The sequence below is a fragment of the Lissotriton helveticus genome, chromosome 1_2 (assembly GCF_964261635.1).
Source record: "Lissotriton helveticus chromosome 1_2, aLisHel1.1, whole genome shotgun sequence".
In the NCBI taxonomy this organism is placed as follows: Eukaryota; Metazoa; Chordata; class Amphibia; order Caudata; family Salamandridae; genus Lissotriton; species Lissotriton helveticus.
Genome location: NC_136058.1, coordinates 143,894,430 through 143,917,863, shown reverse-complemented (window position 1 = coordinate 143,917,863; position 23,434 = coordinate 143,894,430). Strand labels below are relative to the sequence as shown.

Below are 23,434 nucleotides of genomic sequence, written 5' to 3'. Positions count from 1 at the left end.
CCACCAAAACTGTTCTCTGGGTTATAAGGTTGCATCTGTGGGTGACATGCTAACCAACTCAAACTCACTGCTGCAGCATCGAGCTGACTTGTACCAGGAACATGCAATGGCTGTCTGGGAGAGGTGTCTGGGACAGGAAGGAAGATTTGTAAGATCGAAAGTGGTAACTGGACACAGTGAAGCTTGGGACCGCCACCTAAAATTAAAGACCGATGGATTCCCAGGTTTTATTTTGGTATTTGTTTGTTACTCTTGCATCCAAGGCGTAAGAAGGAGAATGTAAGGCAAGGCAATACCTTAACTGCAATTTTTCTGTTTTAGAATCACTTAACCGTAGGCCATTATTACCCATCCAATTTACTATCAGCAACAAACGTGTCGGCAAATCCTGCAGTTTAGCTGTAGACCGGTTTGGATGCCCTCAGAGTAAATCTTACCTTTGACCCTCATAAAATCCATTAGCGGTTTTAAGTATATATTAAACTGTAGTGGTGGAAGAAGGTGTGAGCCTTGCAGTACTCTACAGCACACTCTCAGAGCAAGAAGTGACATTAACACTGGGGAGGTGCTGCCTATATGACTGATTTCTTATATTTGCTGATGTAAAGTTAGGCCTCATGGTCCTGTATGGCCTTGAGGTTCATCTGGGATCTGGAGTTGACCCCAGGAATCAAAAACACGCTTTGTGAGGGCCCATCACAGATATCAGTTTGTGACAGTTCCTTCATGGTTTGAACTCTATCTTGGGGGGAATACATTTTCCCTTGCACACGCATTAATTTTGATAAAATATGTGAATTTAAGCTCAAGGAGCAGAAAGACAGCAACTGACATCAGCATGCATGAACGGTGCATATATGGGGCTCCATTTGTAATTTCAGAACGAAGTCCAAGTAGAACTGCACTACCTACCGGCATGCAAGAGTACTGCTTTAGAGATTTTTCAGATCCCGCTTGACGCTTGGTGAAAATTCAGAAGGTAATGAATCTTCAGTTAGTAGTATCCATCACAAGATATTCAATTAACAGCTGCATAATCTTGGAACTATTTACAAATAGGATGGTTGATGGGGGAGGGGGGGGGTTTCGATGAAAGTCCATACACTTCACAACAGCTTCAACAAAGGCAATTAGCATTCTTTGCATAGTGGCTTAATTGAACTTACTTTGAAAAAGGGGAGAAATTTGCTGAAGCATTGCAAAAAATGGCACCTTATTATGCATCAAGTGAAGCATGTTATAACAAAATACTTACATCAAATTCCTTATTTAGTGCATGGTCAGACTGATGATGCATAGATAGCAATTCTTTTGTAATAAGCTGAAGATTGGAAGGGGAGCTTTCAGCCAGCATTATTAAAACTTCATAGGCGGCCAATCTACTATTTACTGTGCTGCACCTAAAAGGAAAAATGTGCCATTAGAGGAAAACTGTTTTCCAAAACACCAATTAACATACTCCGTAAAATAAGTGATTGCTGGAAATTTTCAACGATGTCCAACACAGTACAACACCAAAGTCAAAGAAAAGGCTCATACTTCTTGAAAAATATGCACCTTAAAAACAACAGAGCAGGCTACACTCCTGGTTATATGTAAGACTTTTTCATTAAGCTTTTGCTCCGTTATAATCAGGGCAATCAATTGCACTGATGGAAGGGACTAGTTCATATGTCACAGAACAAAAAGACATAATTCCATGGGAAATCTCTCTATGAAACATGCTCGTAATTTGCCCTACCACATTAGTTGCCTTTTGTTTCATAAGCAGAATTTACTCAAGTTGGAAATGAGTATATCGAATAGACTGAGTTTTCTCTGAAGGAAGAGTATTAAAACATATGAGTGAATGTGAGCATATCAACAAGACATCCATAAGAGCAGAGCCAACATGTGACCAACAACCATTAGGTATCTATGTATGAGGACAGCTTCTTGAAAACAAAATTAGCACCACTGTGGCTGCACTAAATGCTGTGGTGTTTGCTTCTGGCTATTTCACTAGTAGTGCACCTTTTCGTAATCTGGATCATTTACAATACTTGAAAAGGTGCTTTTTAAGTCCTTGTGGTACTGTGATAGGCTATTATTGTCATACTATATTGTGTTATTTCAGAATTCCAAAATGGGTGAAAAGGAACATTAGGTTGTGGCATCCAAAACTTCTTCCAACAATAATTAGCACAGGAATCCCACAACAAAACAACAGGTTTGCCAAGACTGCACCAGAGGAAGGTGTAGAAGCCAATAATCAAAATATGAATATCACCTGGTGTCTCAGAATAGCAATCACTGCAGCATGACAGGAAATGGCATGGGATGCTACATTCCAGCTGTAAGAATTAAGTTCAGACTGACAGTGCTGACTGCTCCAACCTCTGAAAAATCAATTGTATAGCCAGCTGTGTTCCAAGACTGGAACGTCTAACTGTGTCTTGCAAATACACACTTATGGGCGGCCAAATAGAAACTAATGCAAGCAAAAATAGAAGACAGAACTCTGCTTTTTATGCTACAAAAGATCTGCCATTCTGAAGAGCAGAATTCCAAGTTTATACCATGGAGAACAAGGATAAAAAATGTGTTCTCATTTATGCACAGAGCTAAGTACTTTCCAGTCCAGTTCAGGTAGAAACATGAAATACTCCTCCTGTGGTTCATCACACCCAACTGATACGTTGGTACTGCTAAAGAGATGCCACCTCACTTTACGTCTGACTGCTAATTTAGTCAGGAGAAATTCTGATGGATGAAATGTAATGGGTGGGCCATTATGCCACAAACAATTTGGCACAGGGTATTCTCTCTTTGAACTCCAGAGTGCAAAACTGGAATGCCACAGGGAGTTCAGGGAGGTGCAGAAGAGATGGTGAGGAAGAAAAACCAGAGAGCAAGCGAAATGCCCCCAGAGCATATTCACTTCAGGATCTCCTCGTACAGCATCACAATACATGGTGATATCACTATGTGTTGGAAGAACTTGCCCCCCAAAATGTGCCAGAGTGATTGTTAAATTGCTACATATTATTATAAAATGGTGGATTCTGACACTGTCTAAAGAAAACTAAGTTGTTTGGGTGAAAGGATACTCAAACATGTTGTAATATGCCTGAATGCAATGCTCAAACTAGAACACACATGTGGCTCTCCACCCTAGATGGAGGAACCAAACACAGCAGGCACCATTTCATTAACCTGACCAAAAAAGGTTTTTTTCCAGCATGAGGCAGGGCCAATCAGAGATAGTTTTTTCTCCGAATGTATCTAGATAAACATGCCCATGCACACTTCTTACATCACTCCAATTATTGACAATACAGGATGTAAACCTTTGAATACTTATTCATAGTTCGTGGGCTACCTTATATTTTTTTCACATGCAGACAACGAAAATCAGGAGAGTCCTGTCTTGATGACTTTTTAACAATCTTGTGTAAAACAACCCAAAAACATCCCGAATCATCAATTATTATTGCAAACAAGAAACACTATGTTTTATGATTGTGGAGATGCATACATCAAATTACAATGTAATCTCATAATCAGTCTCATCTATCAACTATTAAGCTGATGATTTTGTAATAAAAACTTCTGGGTAATGCTAGAAATCTTTGAATTAGGATGTAGAATTGATTATTCAATAAAAGCAGTGTACTAAAATGGAGATTAACAAGACTAGCTCGTAACACTGTTTCAAAATAAGGAGTGTACTAGTTACAGTCCAACTAATCTCCCTCAGACGACCCAAACAAAAACACTGTTCTAACAGGCCAGTAATAGGAAGGAAATTGCATAACTGGTAGACTACTAGCAAAACAAAAAAGGAACTGTCTGGTGCAGTCATATTAAAATGAAAAAGTCCTCAACTGCAATAATGTAGAACTAATATTACCTCCCAAGAGCAGGATGAATACTCCAAAGATAGAAGTATGCCGCGAGGAATGACTGTAACTGGAATTATATGAAATGGAGAAAGTGATTCACCTGTCCTACAATTCTTTTTGGTAGACAGGGTGTGGCATTATTTAAGTTGAACATAATGAAGTAGTTAAACAACTTATGTACAGAACTGTTCTTTCTATACAGATTCCTCAACTTTGGAATACTACACCAGGCATCAGACTGGATACGGAAAATCTTTAGTACCCGTGTGAGCAGGCGCCTCCGCGTTTACTTTATTCAGCGACGGATACAACGTATAAAGATCTATATAAACACCACCCATGATCACTGACAATGGTTGCTTTCTTAACACTTCCGCAGATGCTGAGTCAGAGTGGTCATGAACAGTATGCAGAATCCTAAATTAGGATCTTTTTATGTGAGGAGACCAGTTCATGTATGTGGGAGGGATAGTGAGGAAAATGCTGAGCCTCTACCAGAAAAAGCATTACTGAAGGTAAGTAACTTGTTCTTCTCATAGAGAATTCTAACCACAAGTTTCTCACTTTTTGAAATGCTACTCAAACAATATTTCTTATGTGGTGGGTCAGTGAACTAGCTTAAACTGGGAATGGGCAAAGTTCCCCTTTAGGTGAACATGATTGTCTAAGCAGTAGTGCTTCTTGAATGTATGAGGTGAAGCCCATATAGTAGCCTGACAAATGTCAAGAACTGGCCCCATGAGTGCTAACGCAGGAGCAGCATCCTTGGCACTCGTAGAATGAGTTTGCAAGCCCTCCGGGGATTACTTTCCAGCCAGCACATAGTAGATTTTAATGCAGAGTACAATCCATCATGAGATGGTTCTTTTCTGCTCAGCCGTGTCTTTCTTCACATGAGTGTACCTGGTAAAGTGCTAGTCTACTCAGTGGTCTTTGGTATGATCAACTTAGAAGCTGGGTGTTCTTTCGAATCCAACCGGTGAGGCCTCTAGAGGGATGAGATGGAGCAAAAAAAAAAACACAGAAGAGATTTACCAATACAAAACGAAGTCACTACTTTCGGAAGGAAGCTCGAGTCTACAGTAACAACTTGTCTGGGTAGAACATGGTTTAAGCGGATTAACAGAAAGGGCCTATAACTCGCAAACCCAATGTGCCGAAGTAAGAACAACAAGGAAGACTGTTTTGCAGGTAAGGAGTCCGACAAACAACAGAGGAGGGGCTGAAAAGGCCCACACATGAGTAAAATGAAGTCCCATTGGGGCACAACAAACAGAAAGAGAGGAATCGTATGTTTTAACCCTTTGAGTTAATGCATAACAGGAGATTTAAATAACGATGGTTGGTCCGACAATCGTGCACAGGTCAAAAGCGCCGACAGGTACCCTTTTAAGGGTGTCCAATCAAGGCCTTGCTTGGCTAGGGACAGCAGAAATAACAAAACTTTGGACAGCGTGGCATGAAGCAAGTTTCTCTTTATAAGCACACCAGGCCACACACTTTTCTCAACAGCAGATATTTACACAGACTTAGTCGATGGATGCCTGGCTGCGAAGATGTCATCAACAACTTCAGGAGGAAGGTCAAAAGCACGTATCTGTCGCCAGTCATTTTCTAAGGGTGGAGGTTGGCAGACCCGGGTGCACGACCCTGCCCCGCTGCGGTTATAGGAGGTTTTACAGGAGAGGTAGCCTGATCGGAGGACAGATGCTTGTGCCAGGAGTTTATTAATACTATACTCTCCGTGTCCAGTCTATAGCCACTAGAAAAGAGGTCTTCAAACAGTGCGGCACGCCCATGGTGTGGGGGAGGGATGTAAACACTTCTGAGGGAGGTGCAAGCTCCACAGAAAGATTTCCCCTTCACATCATTCATTCTGACATCTGAAGCTTTTTGCTGCCGTTTATTCTGGAGAAACGTGGCCAACGCAAACAGGACTCTCTCCGATTGGAGCATCAACTCGGACGTTCCTCTTATCTGGGTCAAAGCAGCGTAAAGGCAGGAAACGGTCACTAAGTGCACTTGCATACAAAATGTAACTTAAAAACACACACTGCTTTGCCGGGAAAACCGTGCTTCTTTCCTGCCCTTCGCCTTTCTTGCTGGTGCCTTTTACATCCGTTAATCGCACTGATGTCTAGAAGCTACTTGTAGGTTAAGTTTAAACATTTCTCTGCAGGATAATTTCCTCATTCCCCCATCCATACTCTACTTCTGATTTTTTTTACCACTGCCAAACTTTCATTTTACCCGGTACCCGCATGACAAAGTCGTCTCAACCGGTGATTCCCAAACGCTGGACCAGAGATACTAAGAACCTTGACCTGATGAGACTAGATGCCCGTTGCAAATCCGACCTCCCTCCCCCTTCGCACATAACCATGGTCAATGACCTCAATGAGCATTACTCGTCGTCCATCTCAAACATCTGGACGACCTTGCCCCCCTTAAACTAAAAATAACTCAAATCAAAGACAGAAACCCGTGGTTCACTGGCTCCCTCAATATGGAGAGGAGATCCCTACGGCAATCTGAAAGAATCTGAGAGACAACACCCCTCTGCAACGCATCTAAAACTCCTCCGCCAGGCGAGAAATGTCTACAATACGCACATCCTCAATTGTAAAAAAGAATATTTCAGATCGGAACTGGGGAACGCCAAGAATAGACCCCAAAAGCTCTTCGAACTGGTCAAACTCCAATCTAGTAAACTGGCAAAAACTTTGAAAGAATCCCCCAAATCGCTAATATCGTCAGATGAATTCTCCTCTTTCTTCGCTGATAAAATATCGGCATTAGGAATTAAACTCAGTACCACCACCTACTCCCAACATCTTCCTGTCCAGTACCATTCTTCCGCACCAACCGTCCTGGCCCCTCCTAAAAACCAAGCCCACTGGACTGACTTCGAATACTATAACGAAGATACTATCTCAAAAATTCTCTCTACCTTAAAGCCAAATAACCACTTCAACGACCCGCTACCCTCCAACTGCCTCACTGCTGCCTCCCAATCCATCGTTTCTTGCTGGACTACAATTATCAACACCTCTCTCCAGCAGGGCTTGATCCCAGACCCTTTGAAAGCCAGCCAAGTCCTCCCCCATTTTGAAAAAACCTTCACTGAACCCAGCCTCCCCAGACAATTTCAGACCTAACTCCAATATCCTGCTTTTAGCCAAAGTTTTGGAGAAGTGTGTACAACAGCAACTAAGTCAGCACATCACATCAACAACTTCCACCTACTTGATGACTTTCAATCTGGATTCAGACCAGGGCACAGCACTGAAACTACTATGCTCCACATCACGGCTGATGCCCTCCAAGCCCTAGACCAAGGCAAAACCTGCCTTCTAATCCTCCTTGATCTACCCTCCGCCTTCGATACGGTCAACCATGAAAAACTACTTGAACGCCTCAAATTCAGGATGGGTTTGGATGGCGTGGTACTAGAATGGTTCAGGTCTTTCCTCCACAACCGTTCTCAGAGATTCCTCATTAACGGCAACCTATCAGTTCCCACCCCGGTCACGGTCGGAGTCCCCCAAGGCTCAACCCTGTCCCCCACCCTCTTTAATCTTTACCTGGAGCCACTCACCGAAGTTCTCCGTACTGCCAACATCTCCTACCATATGTATGCGGACGATACCCAAATATACATCAATATGTCTTCGCTCAAGGAGATCCTCTGCCTGAATGAGACCCTGAAACTGACCGTCCAATGACTAGCCAATAACCAACTCAAACTTAATGCAAGAAAACTGAATTTCTCCTAATCTCCCCTTCAAAAGCCAACCCGGAGATTCAAAGGTGGATCAAGGCCATCACAGCCCTGAACTGCCCACCGACCATTGTGGACTCTGCCAAATCCCTGGGCATAATCCTCGACTGCAACCTGAACATGGAAGACCACATTGACTCAATAGCTAAAGCAGCCTGATTCCACTTAAGCTACCTTTGGAAGCTGAAACCTTTCATCGATGCTCCTGACCTAAAAATGGCAGTTCAACTACTAGTCATCTCCAGCCTGCCTCAACGCGGCGGCCAGACTACTTACAGGTACCAGGAAGTTCGACCACATCTCGCCGCACATGAAAGCACTGAACTGGCTCCCTCTAGAGGGAAGAATTCAGCTGAAACTTGCATGCATTACACACAACGCACTATACACAAACTCCCCTGCCTATCTGGCACAGAAATTAGTGATATCCGGATGAAGCAGGAACTCCCGGTTCGCTAGAAACCTCCTACTCTAACCCGCCTCCTTTCAGAAAAAAAGAACCAACAACAGGGTGTTCACCAGAGCAGCACCAAGAATTTGGAACTCTCTCCCACCTGCCATCAGAAGAATCCCTTCTCTAGCACGTTTCAAAAACGAGGCCAAAACCTTCCTCATGGGTAAATTCCTCGTCTAAGGCCTACCCGCAACCACCGCATTGCCTGACTAATCCAAGACTACCGCTTTCCCAGATCACCAACTCCTCACGCCGAGATCATATGGGTCCTTGTTCTATTACAGACTTTCTTAGTGACTGTAACCCTACATGTTGATCTTGTATATTTCTGCACTTTAAACCTTTTGTTTGTATCACTGTATACCATGTAAAGCGCTCTGATACCTTCACAGGTCAAGTTCGCGCTCTATAAAACACAGAAATAAATAAATAAATAAATTGAGTTTTGCCTCATAGCACCACACTCGTACAAACATGATCACTCAACAGGCGTTCACACTGTCAGTTAAGGAGACATTCTTTCACACAAACACACACACAGGTATGGCATTCAACAGTTTTACGGACTAATATATTTGAAACAGTGACAGGTTCACAAAACTTGGGTGGGTTAAAACACCACCAGAAGTGAAAGGAATATTAGTGACTCAGAATGTAATATCAAGAAACTTAACCCAGCTCTGGTACTTTCAGATTGCAGCCACAGAGTCACTCCAATTCCACAAATTAAGGGTTGCATCAAAAGGTAAAAGTCTGGAGTCACTTCTGTTGACCTTCTCAAGGTCCAGATGATGCTTTCTTTGCTGACAATCTTCCTAAAATGCAGAGCACCACACTAATAACCAGACAAAAAGGAACCGCTGAATAAAAATAAGCTGAAAGAAAATAGAGCGTTATGAGGTCTTACATAGGGCATAACAGCGCCGTGCAAATGCTGATGACCTAGTGTCCTTGCTCTTTGTTGTAAAGAGGTCCCAGTTGAGTCTCATCTCTGTGAGGACTGGTGTTTTAGCTAACAGCAGTTTAGACTCTGCAAATCTGCGGTGAAGCAGGCATTTTGAGAGCCGGAGACAAATTTACATGACCATTTGTCATAGTATTTTAAGGTGGTCCCAGGCCATTTGTTGCAGTTTTGCACCCCTTTTATGTCATTTGTGATAGTGCGGTCAAGAAGCTGTCTGCAGAGCCTTAATGTAGATTCGGCCCATTAAAAACCGATAGTGGCTATGTATTCCTATCCCAGCTCTAGTCAAGTAGGCCATTTTTGTTGCTACACCAGGGCCTATTGTATCTATACTGCTTTCACATGGTAATACAAAATAAACAAATATGGTTGTGAGATTTCAATTGACTGAATTGTATGGAATGATGTAGCTGCCAGGTCTGCCAACATTATGCACTTTCGCTGAATCAGGCTGCAGGGTATTAGATGTGGTCCTGAAAGGTAGGGGTGCATGCACTGACCTTGTGGCGGTTTTCCCTACAAAGAAAGTTTCCCATTAAAGGGCGTTGAATGAGTTCAGTGGTTGTGGGCCAGATTTACAACTCACAAACTTAACTTTCGAAAAACCCTGCTAATGTGGTTTTGCTGTTGCTAAAATTAGTTGTAAGCTAACACATCAGGGTTATGCTGATTGTCAAAGATGCTAAATCCCAAACTGCATAAATTTTAGTGATGGGGGCCCTGACTCCTAAAAACAAATTGACGGGGGGCTTGGCCTAAAAAAGTTTGAAGATCTCTGCACTAGAATGACTTGGGTCTGATGTAACAAAAGGAAAATGCTACTTACCAGTATGCATCTATTCTTGGCATGTAGGGCTGCTGACATTCATATCTTTGCATTGATCGCCGCCTAGTGTCGGGTCCGGATTATTGCACTTTGTCGTCTTGGAAGAGTCTTCGAAGTATCACGAGATAGGTGACTCCTCCTTTGGAAAATAGTGCGCATGGGCATCCACTCCATCCTTAGATTGTTTTTCGCCATTGTGGCAAAGAGGGAGTATAGTAGAGTAAGATGGCCATGGAAAGAAAACCCTGCAGCTGCGACGGGCCCCGGGGAGGAGGGTGGGCGATATGAATATCAGCAACACTACATGCCAAGAACAGATGCATACTGGTAGCATTTTCCGTTCGAGGCATGTGGGCTGCTGAATTCATATATTTGCATAGACTGTATAGCAGTACCTCCTCTAGCGGTGGACGCCTGTCCCAGCTGCAGCAGTTTGAAAAAGAGTTTTGAGGACAGCTTGGCCTACAGCAGCTTGCTGCTTTGGTTGCACATCTACACAATAGTGTTTGGTGAAAGTGTGTATTGTAGTCCATGTGGCTGCCTTACAGATGTCTTCTAGTGGAATGTTTCCCAGGAAAGCCATGGATGCCCCATTTTGCGCGTGGAGTGTGCTCTTGGGGGTACTGTTAGAGTGCGTTTAGCTTTGTGGTAGCATTTTGAATGCATTTAACTATCCATCTAGCTATTATTATTATTATTATATTTAAGTTTATAAAGCGCTCAGCTACCCGTAGGTTTCCCGGCGCTAAAACCAACAAAAGAGAGGGGAAGTCAGAAGGAGGGAACTACATGTTAAATAGCCAGTTTTTTACCTGTTTGCAAAATCTAAGATAATTGGGTTCTTTTCGTAGCTGGAGGGGAAGAGAATTCCAAAGTGAAGGGGCTAGCCAGGCAAATGAACGGCCTCCCATTCTGGCTTTTCTAATTCTATTTACAACAAGGGGTGGTGATGGACAGAGTCTCTGAATTAAGCAGAGTACTCTCACCCAGTCAAGAGATCAGGGCTAGATCCAACACCGTTTTTTAGCTCATTGCACCATCCCAGTTTCAGAACCTGGCTGTATGCAAATTAGTCTGTCCCTGGCCCAGTGCTTCATGGGAACAGGGCAGACCAGACTACAAAAGCCAATTCTTACACTGGGAAGGAAACAAGCTTCCGGGGACCGGTTTCTGGCATTTCAGCCGTCTTCGGCCCGGCTTGCTTGAATCCTGATGGTGCAATGAGCAAGGGACTCACATCTGAGTATACCCTTCCACGCTTAGGGTGGACAAAATTATTTACAACAAGGGGTGGTGATGGACAGAGTCTCTGAATTAAGCAGAGTACTCTCACCCAGTCAAGAGATCAGGGCTAGATCCAACACCGTTTTTTAGCTCATTGCACCATCCCAGTTTCAGAACCTGGCTGTATGCAAATTAGTCTGTCCCTGGCCCAGTGCTTCATGGGAACAGGGCAGACCAGACTACAAAAGCCAATTCTTACACTGGGAAGGAAACAAGCTTCCGGGGACCGGTTTCTGGCATTTCAGCCGTCTTCGGCCCGGCTTGCTTGAATCCTGATGGTGCAATGAGCAAGGGACTCACATCTGAGTATACCCTTCCACGCTTAGGGTGGACAAAATTATTTACAACAAGGGGTGGTGATGGACAGAGTCTCTGAATTAAGCAGAGTACTCTCACCCAGTCAAGAGATCAGGGCTAGATCCAACACCGTTTTTTAGCTCATTGCACCATCCCAGTTTCAGAACCTGGCTGTATGCAAATTAGTCTGTCCCTGGCCCAGTGCTTCATGGACTAATTTGCATACAGCCAGGTTCTGAAACTGGGATGGTGCAGTGAGCTAAAAAACGGTGTTGGATCTAGCCCAGATCTCTTGACTGGGTGAGAGTATTCTGCTTAATTCAGAGACTCTGTCCCTCACCACCCCTTGTTGTAAATATTTTTGTCCACCCTAAGCGTGGAAGGGTATACTCAGACATGAGTCCCTTGCTCATTGCACCATCAGGATTCAAGCAAGCCGGGCCGAAGACGGCTGTAATGCCAGAAACCGGTCCCCGGAAGCTTGTTTCCTTCCCAGTGTAAGAATTGGCTGTTGTAGTTTGGTTTGCCCTGTTCCCATCATGCACTGGGACAGGAACAGACTAATTTGCATACAGCCAGGTTCTGAAACTGGGATGGTGCAGTGAGCTAAAAAACGGTGTTGGATCTAGCCCAGATCTCTTGACTGGGTGAGAGTATTCTGCTTAATTCAGAGACTCTGTCCCTCACCACCCCTTGTTGTAAATATTTTTGTCCACCCTAAGCGTGGAAGGGTATACTCAGACATGAGTCCCTTGCTCATTGCACCATCAGGATTCAAGCAAGCCGGGCCGAAGACGGCTGTAATGCCAGAAACCGGTCCCCGGAAGCTTGTTTCCTTCCCAGTGTAAGAATTGGCTTTTGTAGTTTGGTTTGCCCTGTTCCCATCATGCACTGGGACAGGAACAGACTAATTTGCATACAGCCAGGTTCTGAAACTGGGATGGTGCAGTGAGCTAAAAAACGGTGTTGGATCTAGCCCAGATCTCTTGACTGGGTGAGAGTATTCTGCTTAATTCAGAGACTCTGTCCCTCACCACCCCTTGTTGTAAATATTTTCTAATTCTAGGCACTGAAAAAAGATGTTGGCTAGATGAGCGCAGAGTGCGGGGGGGGGGGCAGTGGCGGTGAACCAGGTATGTGAGATATGGTGGGGCCAGACCAGTATTTATTTTGTGCATGATGCAGAGAGCCTTGAATTTCATGCGGTTTTTGATGCGGAGCCAGTGTAGTGTGCGGAGGGAGTTAGAGGTGGAGGAAGTGTTGGGTAATTTGCAAAGCAGTCGAGCCGCCATATTCTGGACTGTTTGCAATTTACGAATCACCTCTTTGCTGGCACCCAGGAGAAGAATGTTACTGTAGTCCAGTCTAGAAGTGATTAGAGCCTGGACTACAGTTTTCTGGGTGTCCACAGGCAGCATCCAGATAATCTTGCGCAACCACTTGATGATTGTGGTGCAGGTGGAGGAGGTTTTGACCACATGGCTTTTCATTGATAGTTGGTCGTCGAAAATCACGCCTAAGTTGCGTGCTGATTTAGAAGGAGTGGGTGGAGTGCCCATTAGAGCGGGCCAGTGTTGGGGTCCCCATAGAGTAGTATTGTGGCCGAACAGAAGAAGCTCCGTTTTCCCCCCATTCAGTTGCAATTTGTTGTCCAACATCCAAGCTGCGATGTTGCTCAATCCTGAACTGAGGGCAGATGAGGAGGCATGTGAATCTGAGGAAAGAGAATAGATGATCCTGGTATCATCTGCGTAGGAGTAGATGGTGAGCCCAGCTTGCTCCGCAATAGACGCCAGAGGTCTGACGTATAAGTTGAAGAGCAAGGGGCTCAGGATGGAACCCTGTGGGACTCCATACGCAGAAGTAAAGGTTAGGGAAGCGGATGAGGAAGAGAAGACTTGGAAAGTGCGGTCAGATAAGAAGCTAACGAGCCAGTTAAGAGCTGAGCCGGTGATGCCAGATGATCGGAGGGCATTGATAAGAATGGGGTGGGAAACCGTATCAAATGCGGCACTCAAATCAAGCAGAATGAGTGCCACGGTTTCCCCCCTATCAACTCGGAGGCGGATGTTTTCCGAGACTCCCAGCAAAGTGGATTCCGTTGAGAAGCCGGATCTAAAGCCGGATTGTGATGGATGTAAAATTCCCCTTAACTCCACGTGGGTGGAAAGTTGGGAGTTAATGTGTTTTTCTAAGATTTTAGAAAAAAACGGGATAAGTGAGATGGGGCGGAAATTAGCTAGAATGCTGGGATCGGCATTAGCCTTTTTTAATAAAGGCATTATCATCGCATGCTTCCATGCGGAAGGTACGGTAGCTTCTCTTAGGGTGGAATTTAGAAGATCCATGATGAGTTCTAGGGAGGAATTGTCCAGCTTTTTTAGAATTTGGGGGGGAATAGGGTCCAGTGGGGAACCAGATTTGATTTTGCTGATGTCGGAGAGGGTCTCAATATTGAGCAGATCCCATGTGCCGATCAGCTGAGCAGTTGAAGGATATGTATCAGATGTGAGCCTAAAGTCACAGGAGAGCATGGGTGCAGAGGAGGGGTTCGGCAGAGAATGGGTGGGGCTTTTGTCCTCTGGTGTCCCTTGATCGAAAGATAAAATTGAGACTGGTAGGCTGGGCAAAGAGGGGAGGGGAGATGAATTCCCAAAATTGGAGTAGAGGGTATCAATTTTGGCGATGAAGAATTCAGCCAGTGAGTTGCATTGTGCCATGTTAAGACAGGGAGCTTTAGGTTGACACATTGCGCCCGAGAGTTTTTGCACTACCTTGAAGAGTGTCTTTGGACGGTTTTTTGCTTCAAGGATAGTATGATTGACATGTTCAGCTTTGGCAGTTTTACATAGAGAGTGATATTTTGCTAAGGCGGCTTTATAGCTTTGCTTAGAACATGAGTCATATTTTATGCGCCAATTGCGCTCCAGGTTTTTGCAAATGGTTTTTTCTTTTTTTAAGGTTTCAGTAAACCAGGGTGCCGGTGGATGATGAAAGTTGTGCGATTGCATGCGCAAAGGTAGGCATGTATCGGCAGCCTGTGCAAGCCAGATATTTATGGTGGCGGAGGTTGCAATACTAGTGTCTTCCATGAGAGGTCTAGTATTCTCGAGACAAGAATTGAATTTGTTTAGGTCCAGTTTATTCCAATTTCTGGATAGTCTGGGTTCTGTAGGGTTGGAGGGGGTATTCAATTGCTGACCTATTTTAATTCCTGATTTAGAGATGGGGTTACCTTTATGTTGTGGTGAGAGAGCAACAAACAGCTGCTTTGTCTTTCTGAATGGTTTAGTTCCGTCAATGTAATATAAGAGAGCACTTGTTACATCTAGTGTGTGTAAGGCTCTTTCAGCTACTGACTGCGGGTTTTGGAAGAAAACGGGCAGTTCAATGGACTGATTGATATGGAAAGTGGAAATGACCTTTGTCATGAATTTAGGGTTAGTACATAGTACCACCTTATTTGCATGTATTTGCATGTAAGGTTCCTGAATAGTTAAAGCCTGTAACTCACTTACTCGTCTGAGTGAAGGGATGGCAATTAAAAAAGCCACCTTCCATGTCAGAAATTACAGTTCACATGAGTGGAGTGGTTCAAAAGGAGGTCCCATAAGTCTGGTAAGTACTATATTTAAGTTCCAGACCGGTGAAGGTGGATGTTTGGGAGGGATTATCCGTTTGAGCCCTTCCATGAAAGCCTTGATTGCTGGAACTCTGAACAGAGACAGGTGTTGTCTGTTTTGGAGGTAAGCTGCTATAGCTGCAAGATGAAGTCTTATTGAAGAGTATGCTAGATTGCATCTTTGAAGATGCAACAGGTAACAGATATTGTTTTGTATTGAAGCGTCTAATGGATTGATTTGGTTATTGTTGCAATAAATTACAAATCTTTTCCATTTGGCTGCATAGCATGCTCTAGAGGTTGGGCGTCTTACCTCTTTGATAATGTTCATGCAATCAGGAGACAAATTGCGATAACTAGATTCTAAAACTTCAGGAGCCAGATCGCTAGGTTCAGTTGATTGGGATCTGGGTGCCTGATTTCTCCATGGTTCTGAGTTAGGATATGTGGCGATAAGCGCAGTCTTTGGTGTGGAACCACGGAGAGTTCTAGGAATGTTGTGTACCATGGTTGTCTGGCCCATGTTGGAGCAACCAGGATCAGTGTCAGAGACTGCTGACGTAGTTTCCATGCCACTAGCGGAATCAGTGGGGCTGGTGGAAAAGCGTACGCAAATCTGCCTGACCAGTTCATCCATATCGCATTGCCCTGTGACAACGGATGTGGAAACCTGGCGGCAAAGTACTGGCATTTGGAGTTTTCATTTGTGGCAAACAGATCTATTCCTGGATGCCCCCATTCTTGGAAGAAATGGTTGGAGATCTTGAGGATGAATCTCCCATTCGTGTATCTGTTGGCGGTGTCTGCGTAACAGATCCGCTATTTGATTGTCTTTCCCTGGCAGTGGTTGTGCTAGGAGAAAGATGTTCTTTGGAATGGCCCACCTCCATATGCTCTGTGCTAAGTGAGAAAGCTGTAGAGAGTGAGTTCCTCCCTGTTTTTGGATGTAATACATGGCTGTCATGTTGTCCGTCCGGATAAACACCGCTTTGTTGTATATGTGCTTTTGGAACGCTTTCAGTGCCAGAAAAACTGCTAGCAACTCTAAGTGGTTGATATGCAATGTCTTTTGCTTGGCTGTCCAGAGTCCCTGGACTGTGTATTGATGTAGGTGGGCTTCCCATCCTGTCAGTGATGCGTCCGCTGTCAATACTACTTGTGGAACTGGCTCTTGGAACAGTCGCCCCTTGGAAAGGTTTTGTGGATTCCACCACTGCAGAGTTTTGCATGCGCGACTGTCTGCCAACACTAGGTCTTTTAGTTGTCCTTGAGCCTGGTTCCACTTGCTTGCTAGGCATTCTTGTAATGGACGCATTTGAAGTCTGGCATGGGGGACAATAAATATGCAGGAGGCCATCATGCCTATGAGTTGCATGAACACTCGAGCTGATAGGGAGTGTTGTGGCTGAAACCTTTGGAATAGTGTCTTCATGTTGGCTATCCTGACTGGATTGGGATATGCCTTTGCTACTGATGTATCTATTGTAGCTCCCAGATATTGTTGTATGTGGGAGGGTTGCAGATGAGATTTTGGGTAATTTATTGAGAAACCCAGACTGTGCAGCAGCTGGAGGGTTTGAGACGTATGACTTGCACATTGGATGTCTGACTTGGCTTTTATGAGCCAATCGTCGAGATAGGGAAACACGTGGATGTGTTGCCGCCTGAGGTGTGCTGCCACTACAGCTAGGCACTTGGTGAACACCCTTGGAGCTGTAGTTACTCCAAAGGGGAGAACTTTGAATTGATAGTGTTGTTCTTGTATTGTGAACCTGAGATATTTCCTGTGAGCTGGGTGTATAGGAATGTGGAAGTATGAGTCTTTGAGGTCTAATGTGGCAAGGTATTCGCCCTGCTGAAGCAGTGGGAGAACTTGTTGTAAGGTTATCATTTGGAAGTGCTCTGATAGTATGTATTGGTTCAGAGGTCTGAGGTCCATAATGGGTCTGAGCGACCCGCCCATTTTTGGAATTAGGAAGTATAGAGAATATACTCCTGTTCCTTGGTGTTGAAAAGGGACTGGCTCTATGGCGCCCTTTTGTAGCATGGATTGGACCTCTTGCTGTAACAGTGTTATGTGCTCTTTGGACATAGGACGGTGTTTGGGTGGTATGTTGGGTGGAGTAGAAGTGAGTTCTAGGCAATAACCATACTGGATAATTTGTCTCACCCACCTGTCTGTGGTAATTGCGTTCCAGACAGGTAGGAACTGATTGATTCTGCCTCCGACAGGTGTTGTGTGTTCTGGAGGGAGTGTGGTGAAGTCACTGTTTGGTGGCAGTGGAGGCTCTGGTGTTATTGCCTCCACGTCTTCTGACCTTATTATTGTTTCCTCTGTAACCTCCTCTATTGGAGCCTTTGTTAAAAGTGCTCTGGGTATTTGACTTGAAGGTGGAGGAGCTTTGCAAAGTGCTGCCCCTTCCTGCACCTCTATATGAGGATCGACGAAAGGAGCCCCGGTGTTGTTGGAACTGAAAGCCCCCATTGATTTGGCAGTTTGTGTCTTTTTTCATTTTATCTAAAATGGTGTCAACTGCAGGGCCAAACAAAGTCTTGGTTTACTGGCTGATTGAGGATGGTGGATTGCACCTCGTTCTTAAATCCAGATATGCGTAACCATGCGTGTCTGCGCAGTAGAACGCTGGTGTTGATAGACCTGGCCGAAGTATCGGCTGCGTCTAGCGCGCATTTGATGGAGGCGTTTGTTATGAATTTGCCTTCCTGAATGAGGTCGTTGGCCTGCGCCTTAAAGGATTCTGGTAGGTGTTGCATTAGAGCCTCGAGTTGGTCGTAGTGTGCTCTATCATATCTCGCTAATAGAGCTTGTGTATTAGCGATTCTCCAAGAATTAGCAGCTTGTGAAGCTACTCTTTTCCCTGATGCTTCTTAAATTTTTGATTCTTTATCAGGAGGGGGAGCGTCTCCTGTTGTTTACGAATTGGCTCGTTTACGAGCTTGTGCAACGACTAAAGAATCTAAAGGCAACTGTTGTTTTATATAAGTAGGGTCTGCTGGTGCTGCCTTATATTTTTTCTCTATTCTTGGATTGAGCACTCGTGCCCTAGCAGGATCTTTAAAGATATCTGGAGCGTGCTTGAGGACCCCTTTAAGCATTGGAAGAGTTCTGACATTTTTCTTATAAGTGGGGAAGGTGTCGAAGAAGAAATCTTCCTCTATAGTGCCAGCGCCTTGAGACCCTTCCGGGTGAGTAGCGTGCTATATAAATTTGCTTGATTGATTGAGTGTGCATATCTACCTTGTGATATTTAGCTGCCCTATCTATAAGCTGATTAAACATGATTGTGTCGTCTGTAGGTGACGGTTTTGTTGGGTATGGGGAAGTATCTGGGATGGTCTGTTGCTCGTCATCATCTTGGTCATCCCATGTGTTATCTTGTTGATCAGGATCCCTAGTGTCAACATAATTGTATTGAGGATCTTCCCCCATGTCCACTCCCTCATTGTGATCAGAGTGTGTGGGAGATTGAGGAACGAAAGGCATATCAGGCAGAAAAGGAGGAGGAGGATTGAAAGGCCTTGAGGGAGATGTGCCTAAGTCTTTTTTCTTTGGAGGAACTGGAGAAGGAGTGTCTTGTGGTAAAGGCCTCTTCTTTCAGTGGTAGACTATCACGTGTCCTGTATCTGGATCGATATATAATTTAGCTTGCTCCTCGGACACTGGATGTGGGTGGAGTAGTTCTTCCTCGACAGTCCGTGGCTTTGGCGTCAAGGGTTTCGGTTTATGAACCTTTTTTGGAGTCTGTGGCTCGGTGCTTTTTGGTGTCTGAGCTCTTTTGGGCTCAACAGCTGATTTAGGTACGATAACCTTTCTTGGTTCGACTCGTTCTTTGGCTTTAGAGTCTTTCTTTGGATCGGCGGCCTTTTTAGGCTCGGTGACTTGTTTTGGATCGACCGGGGCTTTTGGTTCGATACGTTTTTTGTCCGAAGCCTGGTGTTTCTTTGGGTCGATTGTCTTTTTTGTGTGTTCGGCAGCCTTTTTAGGTTAGTCTGTATCAATTGGATCGACGACCTTTTTCGGTTGGACGATTTTCTTCGGTTCCGATGGTTTTTTGGGCTCGACGATTGTATTTGGTGCTATGCCTTTTGGTGCCGAGTGTTTTTGTGGCGTGACGCTCTTCGGTGCCGATGGTTTGTTGGCAGCGACAGCTTTCGTAGGCTGTACACCCTTTGGATCGATGACCTTACTTTTTGGGTCGATGATCTTCGGTCGGGCCACCTCTTTTGGTTGTGCGCCCTTCGGGTCGACCAGTTTTTTTGGTTCGATGACCTTTGGCTGGAGAACTCTTTTTGGCTCGATGACTCTTCAGGCCTGGGCTACCTGAAGGCGCTTGTATGTGCTCCGGAGCCGGGCCGAGAGGTGGGGTCTCCGAAGGAATGTCTCGATCTTAGCTAAGGCCTTTCGGCGATGCTTCGACCGGAGTCTTCTTTGTTGGGCTGAGTGGAGTGGGGGGCTGGGTACTCACAGTTTTTTCCCCCGGTGTGATCTGGTCATCGGAGTCCGATTGGTCCTCAACGGTGTCGATCTCGAGATCGGAGTCGGCAGCTTCGGGAAGCTCTTGGTCGTCCTCGAAGATATTCTCCGGTTCCGGTGCCGACTTCTGCATCTCTCGCCTGGCAGCCCGTCGATTCCGGATAGTTTTCTTGGATCGAAATTGGGCACACGCTGGGCAATCCTCTTCTTTGTATTCAGGTGACAAACACTTGGTGCATACTGTGTGTTTGTCAGTATGTGGAAACTTTGAGTGGCATTGTGGGCACCTTTTAAAAGGACTCCTTTCCATCGACGGAAGTCGCACGTGGCGTCGATAAGGCCCAACGGCCCGTGTCGACGACCGGATCAAGATGAAAATCTGGATGGAGTCGAGGGGTACCGAGCGAAAACAACACCGTCGAGTTCGAAGGCCTTTTGGCCTTAGGGAGTAGTTAGTTTTGATTCCGAGCTGGAGTGTAGGAAATAACATCCGAACCCAATGGCGGAAAAAAACAATCTAAGGATGGAGTGGATGCCCATACGCACTATGGTCCAAGGGAGGAGTCACCTATCTCGTGATACTTCGAATACTCTTCCAAGACAACAAAGTGCAGTCATCCGGACCCAACACTAGGCGACGATTTATGCAAAGATATGAATTCAGCAGCCCACATGCCTCGAACTAGGTTCTGCCCATTTAATACGCCTGGATATTTAGATTTTGGATGACCTGGTTTTGGACTTTTTACCGTGGGTGAGTCCCACAACTGCTCTCTCACCCACCATAACCACTTGATAAATGGACTACATGCGTTTACTGCCAGTGTCTGCCTTTTATGATAAGGCTACTGCAACAAAGCACTGGTAAGGGGCACTTGGTTGGTTACACATGAACATGTGCACATGCACGTTAGAGGGATGGGTGTGAAAGACTACAGATGTGTGCAGCCCGGAAACTGTGCATAGATTGCCTATCGCATAGGGGACCCTGCAGGGTTAAGTACTGACCTAGAAGGAGGCCTTATAATGTTGGTGGACACTCACAGTGAAAGTACGTGTGGTTTACGGTTTTGTCAGAGGTGACACTTTATATATACATTGGGGTAAATCTGCCTTAGAATACAGTTTTGCTTCCTTCTGGCCTACAAAGTCCATCAAGATATCAAAATGGGGTGAAAAATGCTCACAAAGATGGATTATGCAAGTTCGAAGCAGATCTATTTACACATTATGGGCCATCCAGAATGGCCATATTTCTCTGGCTAAGCTCAGGATCAGAGCCCGGGCCTTCTGTTACATTGCTGGGCAAAGTTAATTACATTGCTCTCCAGCAGAAGGAACAAACGGCTCCCCATACAAAGTGAGCAGTCAACAGTGCTTCACTCAGCTTCTGAGAAGGAAGGGGTAGGGAAGAAAATCTGCATGTTAATTTGCTGTCGCTCTGTACCAGGGTTGGGACAGCCCAGGACCACTGAAGGGAGGCCAGACCTCTGGAACAAACTCAGGAAGGGGTTTCTCTATAATATTCTGGTGGGAATGGCCCTGGCAGTGATGTCAGAAAGGGGCGGAGCCGAGGCCCCCAGGGGAGATGAAACCAATGACTCAGGGATGGCACATCTTGATTTGTCCCAGCATGCTGTGCAGGAGGGGTTAGAACGGGGTTGGAGAGGTGATGCGACATCCTAGGACTAGGATACCTGGATTCTAGAACTTTCCACCCCACCTAAAAATTCTAGCACAAGGGGGAGGGAGGGAATTTAGTTGGAGCTGGACACTGGGACTAGAAATGGTACTCATGGACAACTGGAAGGAGAAACCCCAGGATGCCCAACTAGACTAAGGACTTTGCCTCCAGTAGACCCCAGAATCAGTGGATCTCTCTCCAGAACAAGGAAAGCTAGAAAAGCAAAAGTTACAGAACAAGTAGAACCAACCCCCTGCTTAGTGTGCTTCCTTAAGAGCCAGGAGGCCTGAGGCAAAGGCTCCAGGTGGGTAGGGCTCTCCACCACAAGCAAACAGCCCACAATTGCGACAATGGACCCAACAGGGCCTGAGATATGCATGAAAGAAGGATTTGAATACTTTTTTGGGCGGTCTGTTGTGGACCCAGGGAGAAAGGGCTCCCACCAATCGATAAAAAAAAGAGCATGGGGAGGGGGGGGGGGGTTGTAGTAGTGCAGCAGCTCCACCCAAGGAACTTAAAGGACTGACCCCAACTTTGCAGGGTCAAACATAAGACCCACCTTTCTTTCTGCCACAAACCAAGCCCTCTCCAGGCTGAAATATTTGTTGAATAGCTTGGAAGTGCAGCGATCTCTGTTGGTGGGTCTTATTGGTTACATGTTTGTGATCTAAGTTTAAGAAAGACACAGACGCATGTTTTATGTTTGTATGATGCTTTAATTGAAGGTGATGTTATTGCGGATCATAACTTTTATTCCTGAAAAGCTGCAAAGCTGCCATGCTTTATTAAATATAATGTGTCCAAGTGGTTGTAATGCTTTATTACTTGTAATGATCGCAGATGGATTATGGTTACTGAGTTCAGTGTTGGGAAGTTATGATATGTTGGTCTTTAAGTGTGTAACACTGACATAATTTAAAGTGTCACCCTCATACATGTGCTATATTGTACAGTGTGTGTGTGATGTTTGTGGTCATGACCTTTTAGGGGTCAAGTGTAATGTTATTTAAGATATTTCCACCAGCTTTATGTACATTTGTAAATTATTGCATAGTATTTAGTGTGTGCGTAATAAATGCACTTTTCTTTTTCTGAAGGAAAAACACAGACAGCGCAATTATTTATTGAGTGTTATTTTTTGCGTGCCAGTGCAGTGAATGGTGATTTTTAGCCTACATCACCTCCCCTGAGAAGGTCTTGAAGCTCTCTGTTTTGCTACCCCGAGAGTCGAGCACGACAATGGGGTATTTGGGTCCCAGTTAGGGGTGGGGGACTGTGGCAACACAACTAATAAACAGTTTCCTTATACCTGGTTAGTCCTAATTTTCTTCATAACTCGGGGCAAGAGAGGTACTGGTGGAAAGGTATACAAAAGTCCCTAGTTCCACTCAGGAAACGTGTCTTTAAGAGAGAGAACTTTTCCGCACCACAACACGGAATCACCAGATAAAAAACTGTGAAAGCATGGGAACAGTGTGCGAAGAGCAGATAATCGGAAAGAAGCGGTGACTAACAACACCACACAGAGTAGTTGCAACACCGTAGAACCCAAGACAGGGAAGAAGAAAGAGCAAGCAGAGCCCTGCGCAGCAACCCTGTCAGCACATAGACAGCCTCCCACCCCGTGCCCCAAAGGCAAGGAACATGCGTAAAGGTCATGGCACACGTAGTAAAGCTACCACCCCCATCCTGAGCAAGGAAGGGGGACACAAACCTCCAAGCCACCCAAACATAGAGGGCAACTACCCACAGGGGACAAGAGCAAGACATGGACAGATGACCCTTAATCAGAGTACAGTAATGGAAGGAAGGTAGGGAGGGAGGACAGGGATAGAAGCAATCCCCCTCAAACCTAGAGGAGCCAGAGCAGCAGGGCACCGGAGCACCGGAAATCATCCTCCAAAGAACCAAGGAGGAAGAACCGCCCCCAGACGGAGCCATACGTCAAGAACAAAGAAGGCACTCACAGGAGACAAAGCCCCCTACCGGGAGGTGAGTACCGAAGACCAACCCCAGGGTCCTCGCAGAATTGAGGAAGAAGGGCCGGCCGAGAAGCAATCGCTAGAATCGTCTCTACCAGATACATAGTTACCGAATGTAAGTAACTCGTACATCTGATAGAGACTACTAGCCGCAGATTCATTCA

At 45.2% G+C, this 23,434-nt stretch overlaps 1 protein-coding gene across 4 annotated transcripts in view; it reads right to left on the bottom strand.

Moving 5' to 3' along the window:
* The window catches only part of USP24 (ubiquitin specific peptidase 24), a 2,099,319-nt gene that overhangs the window by 1,135,734 nt on the left and 940,151 nt on the right, over positions 1–23,434 (bottom strand). For all 4 annotated transcript variants that reach the window (XM_078670143.1, XM_078670156.1, XM_078670149.1 and 1 more), the window contains exon 41: positions 1,256–1,400. In XM_078670143.1, the coding sequence (XP_078526269.1) occupies positions 1,256–1,400 (145 nt within the window). The remainder of the gene's footprint in view (positions 1–1,255; positions 1,401–23,434) is intronic.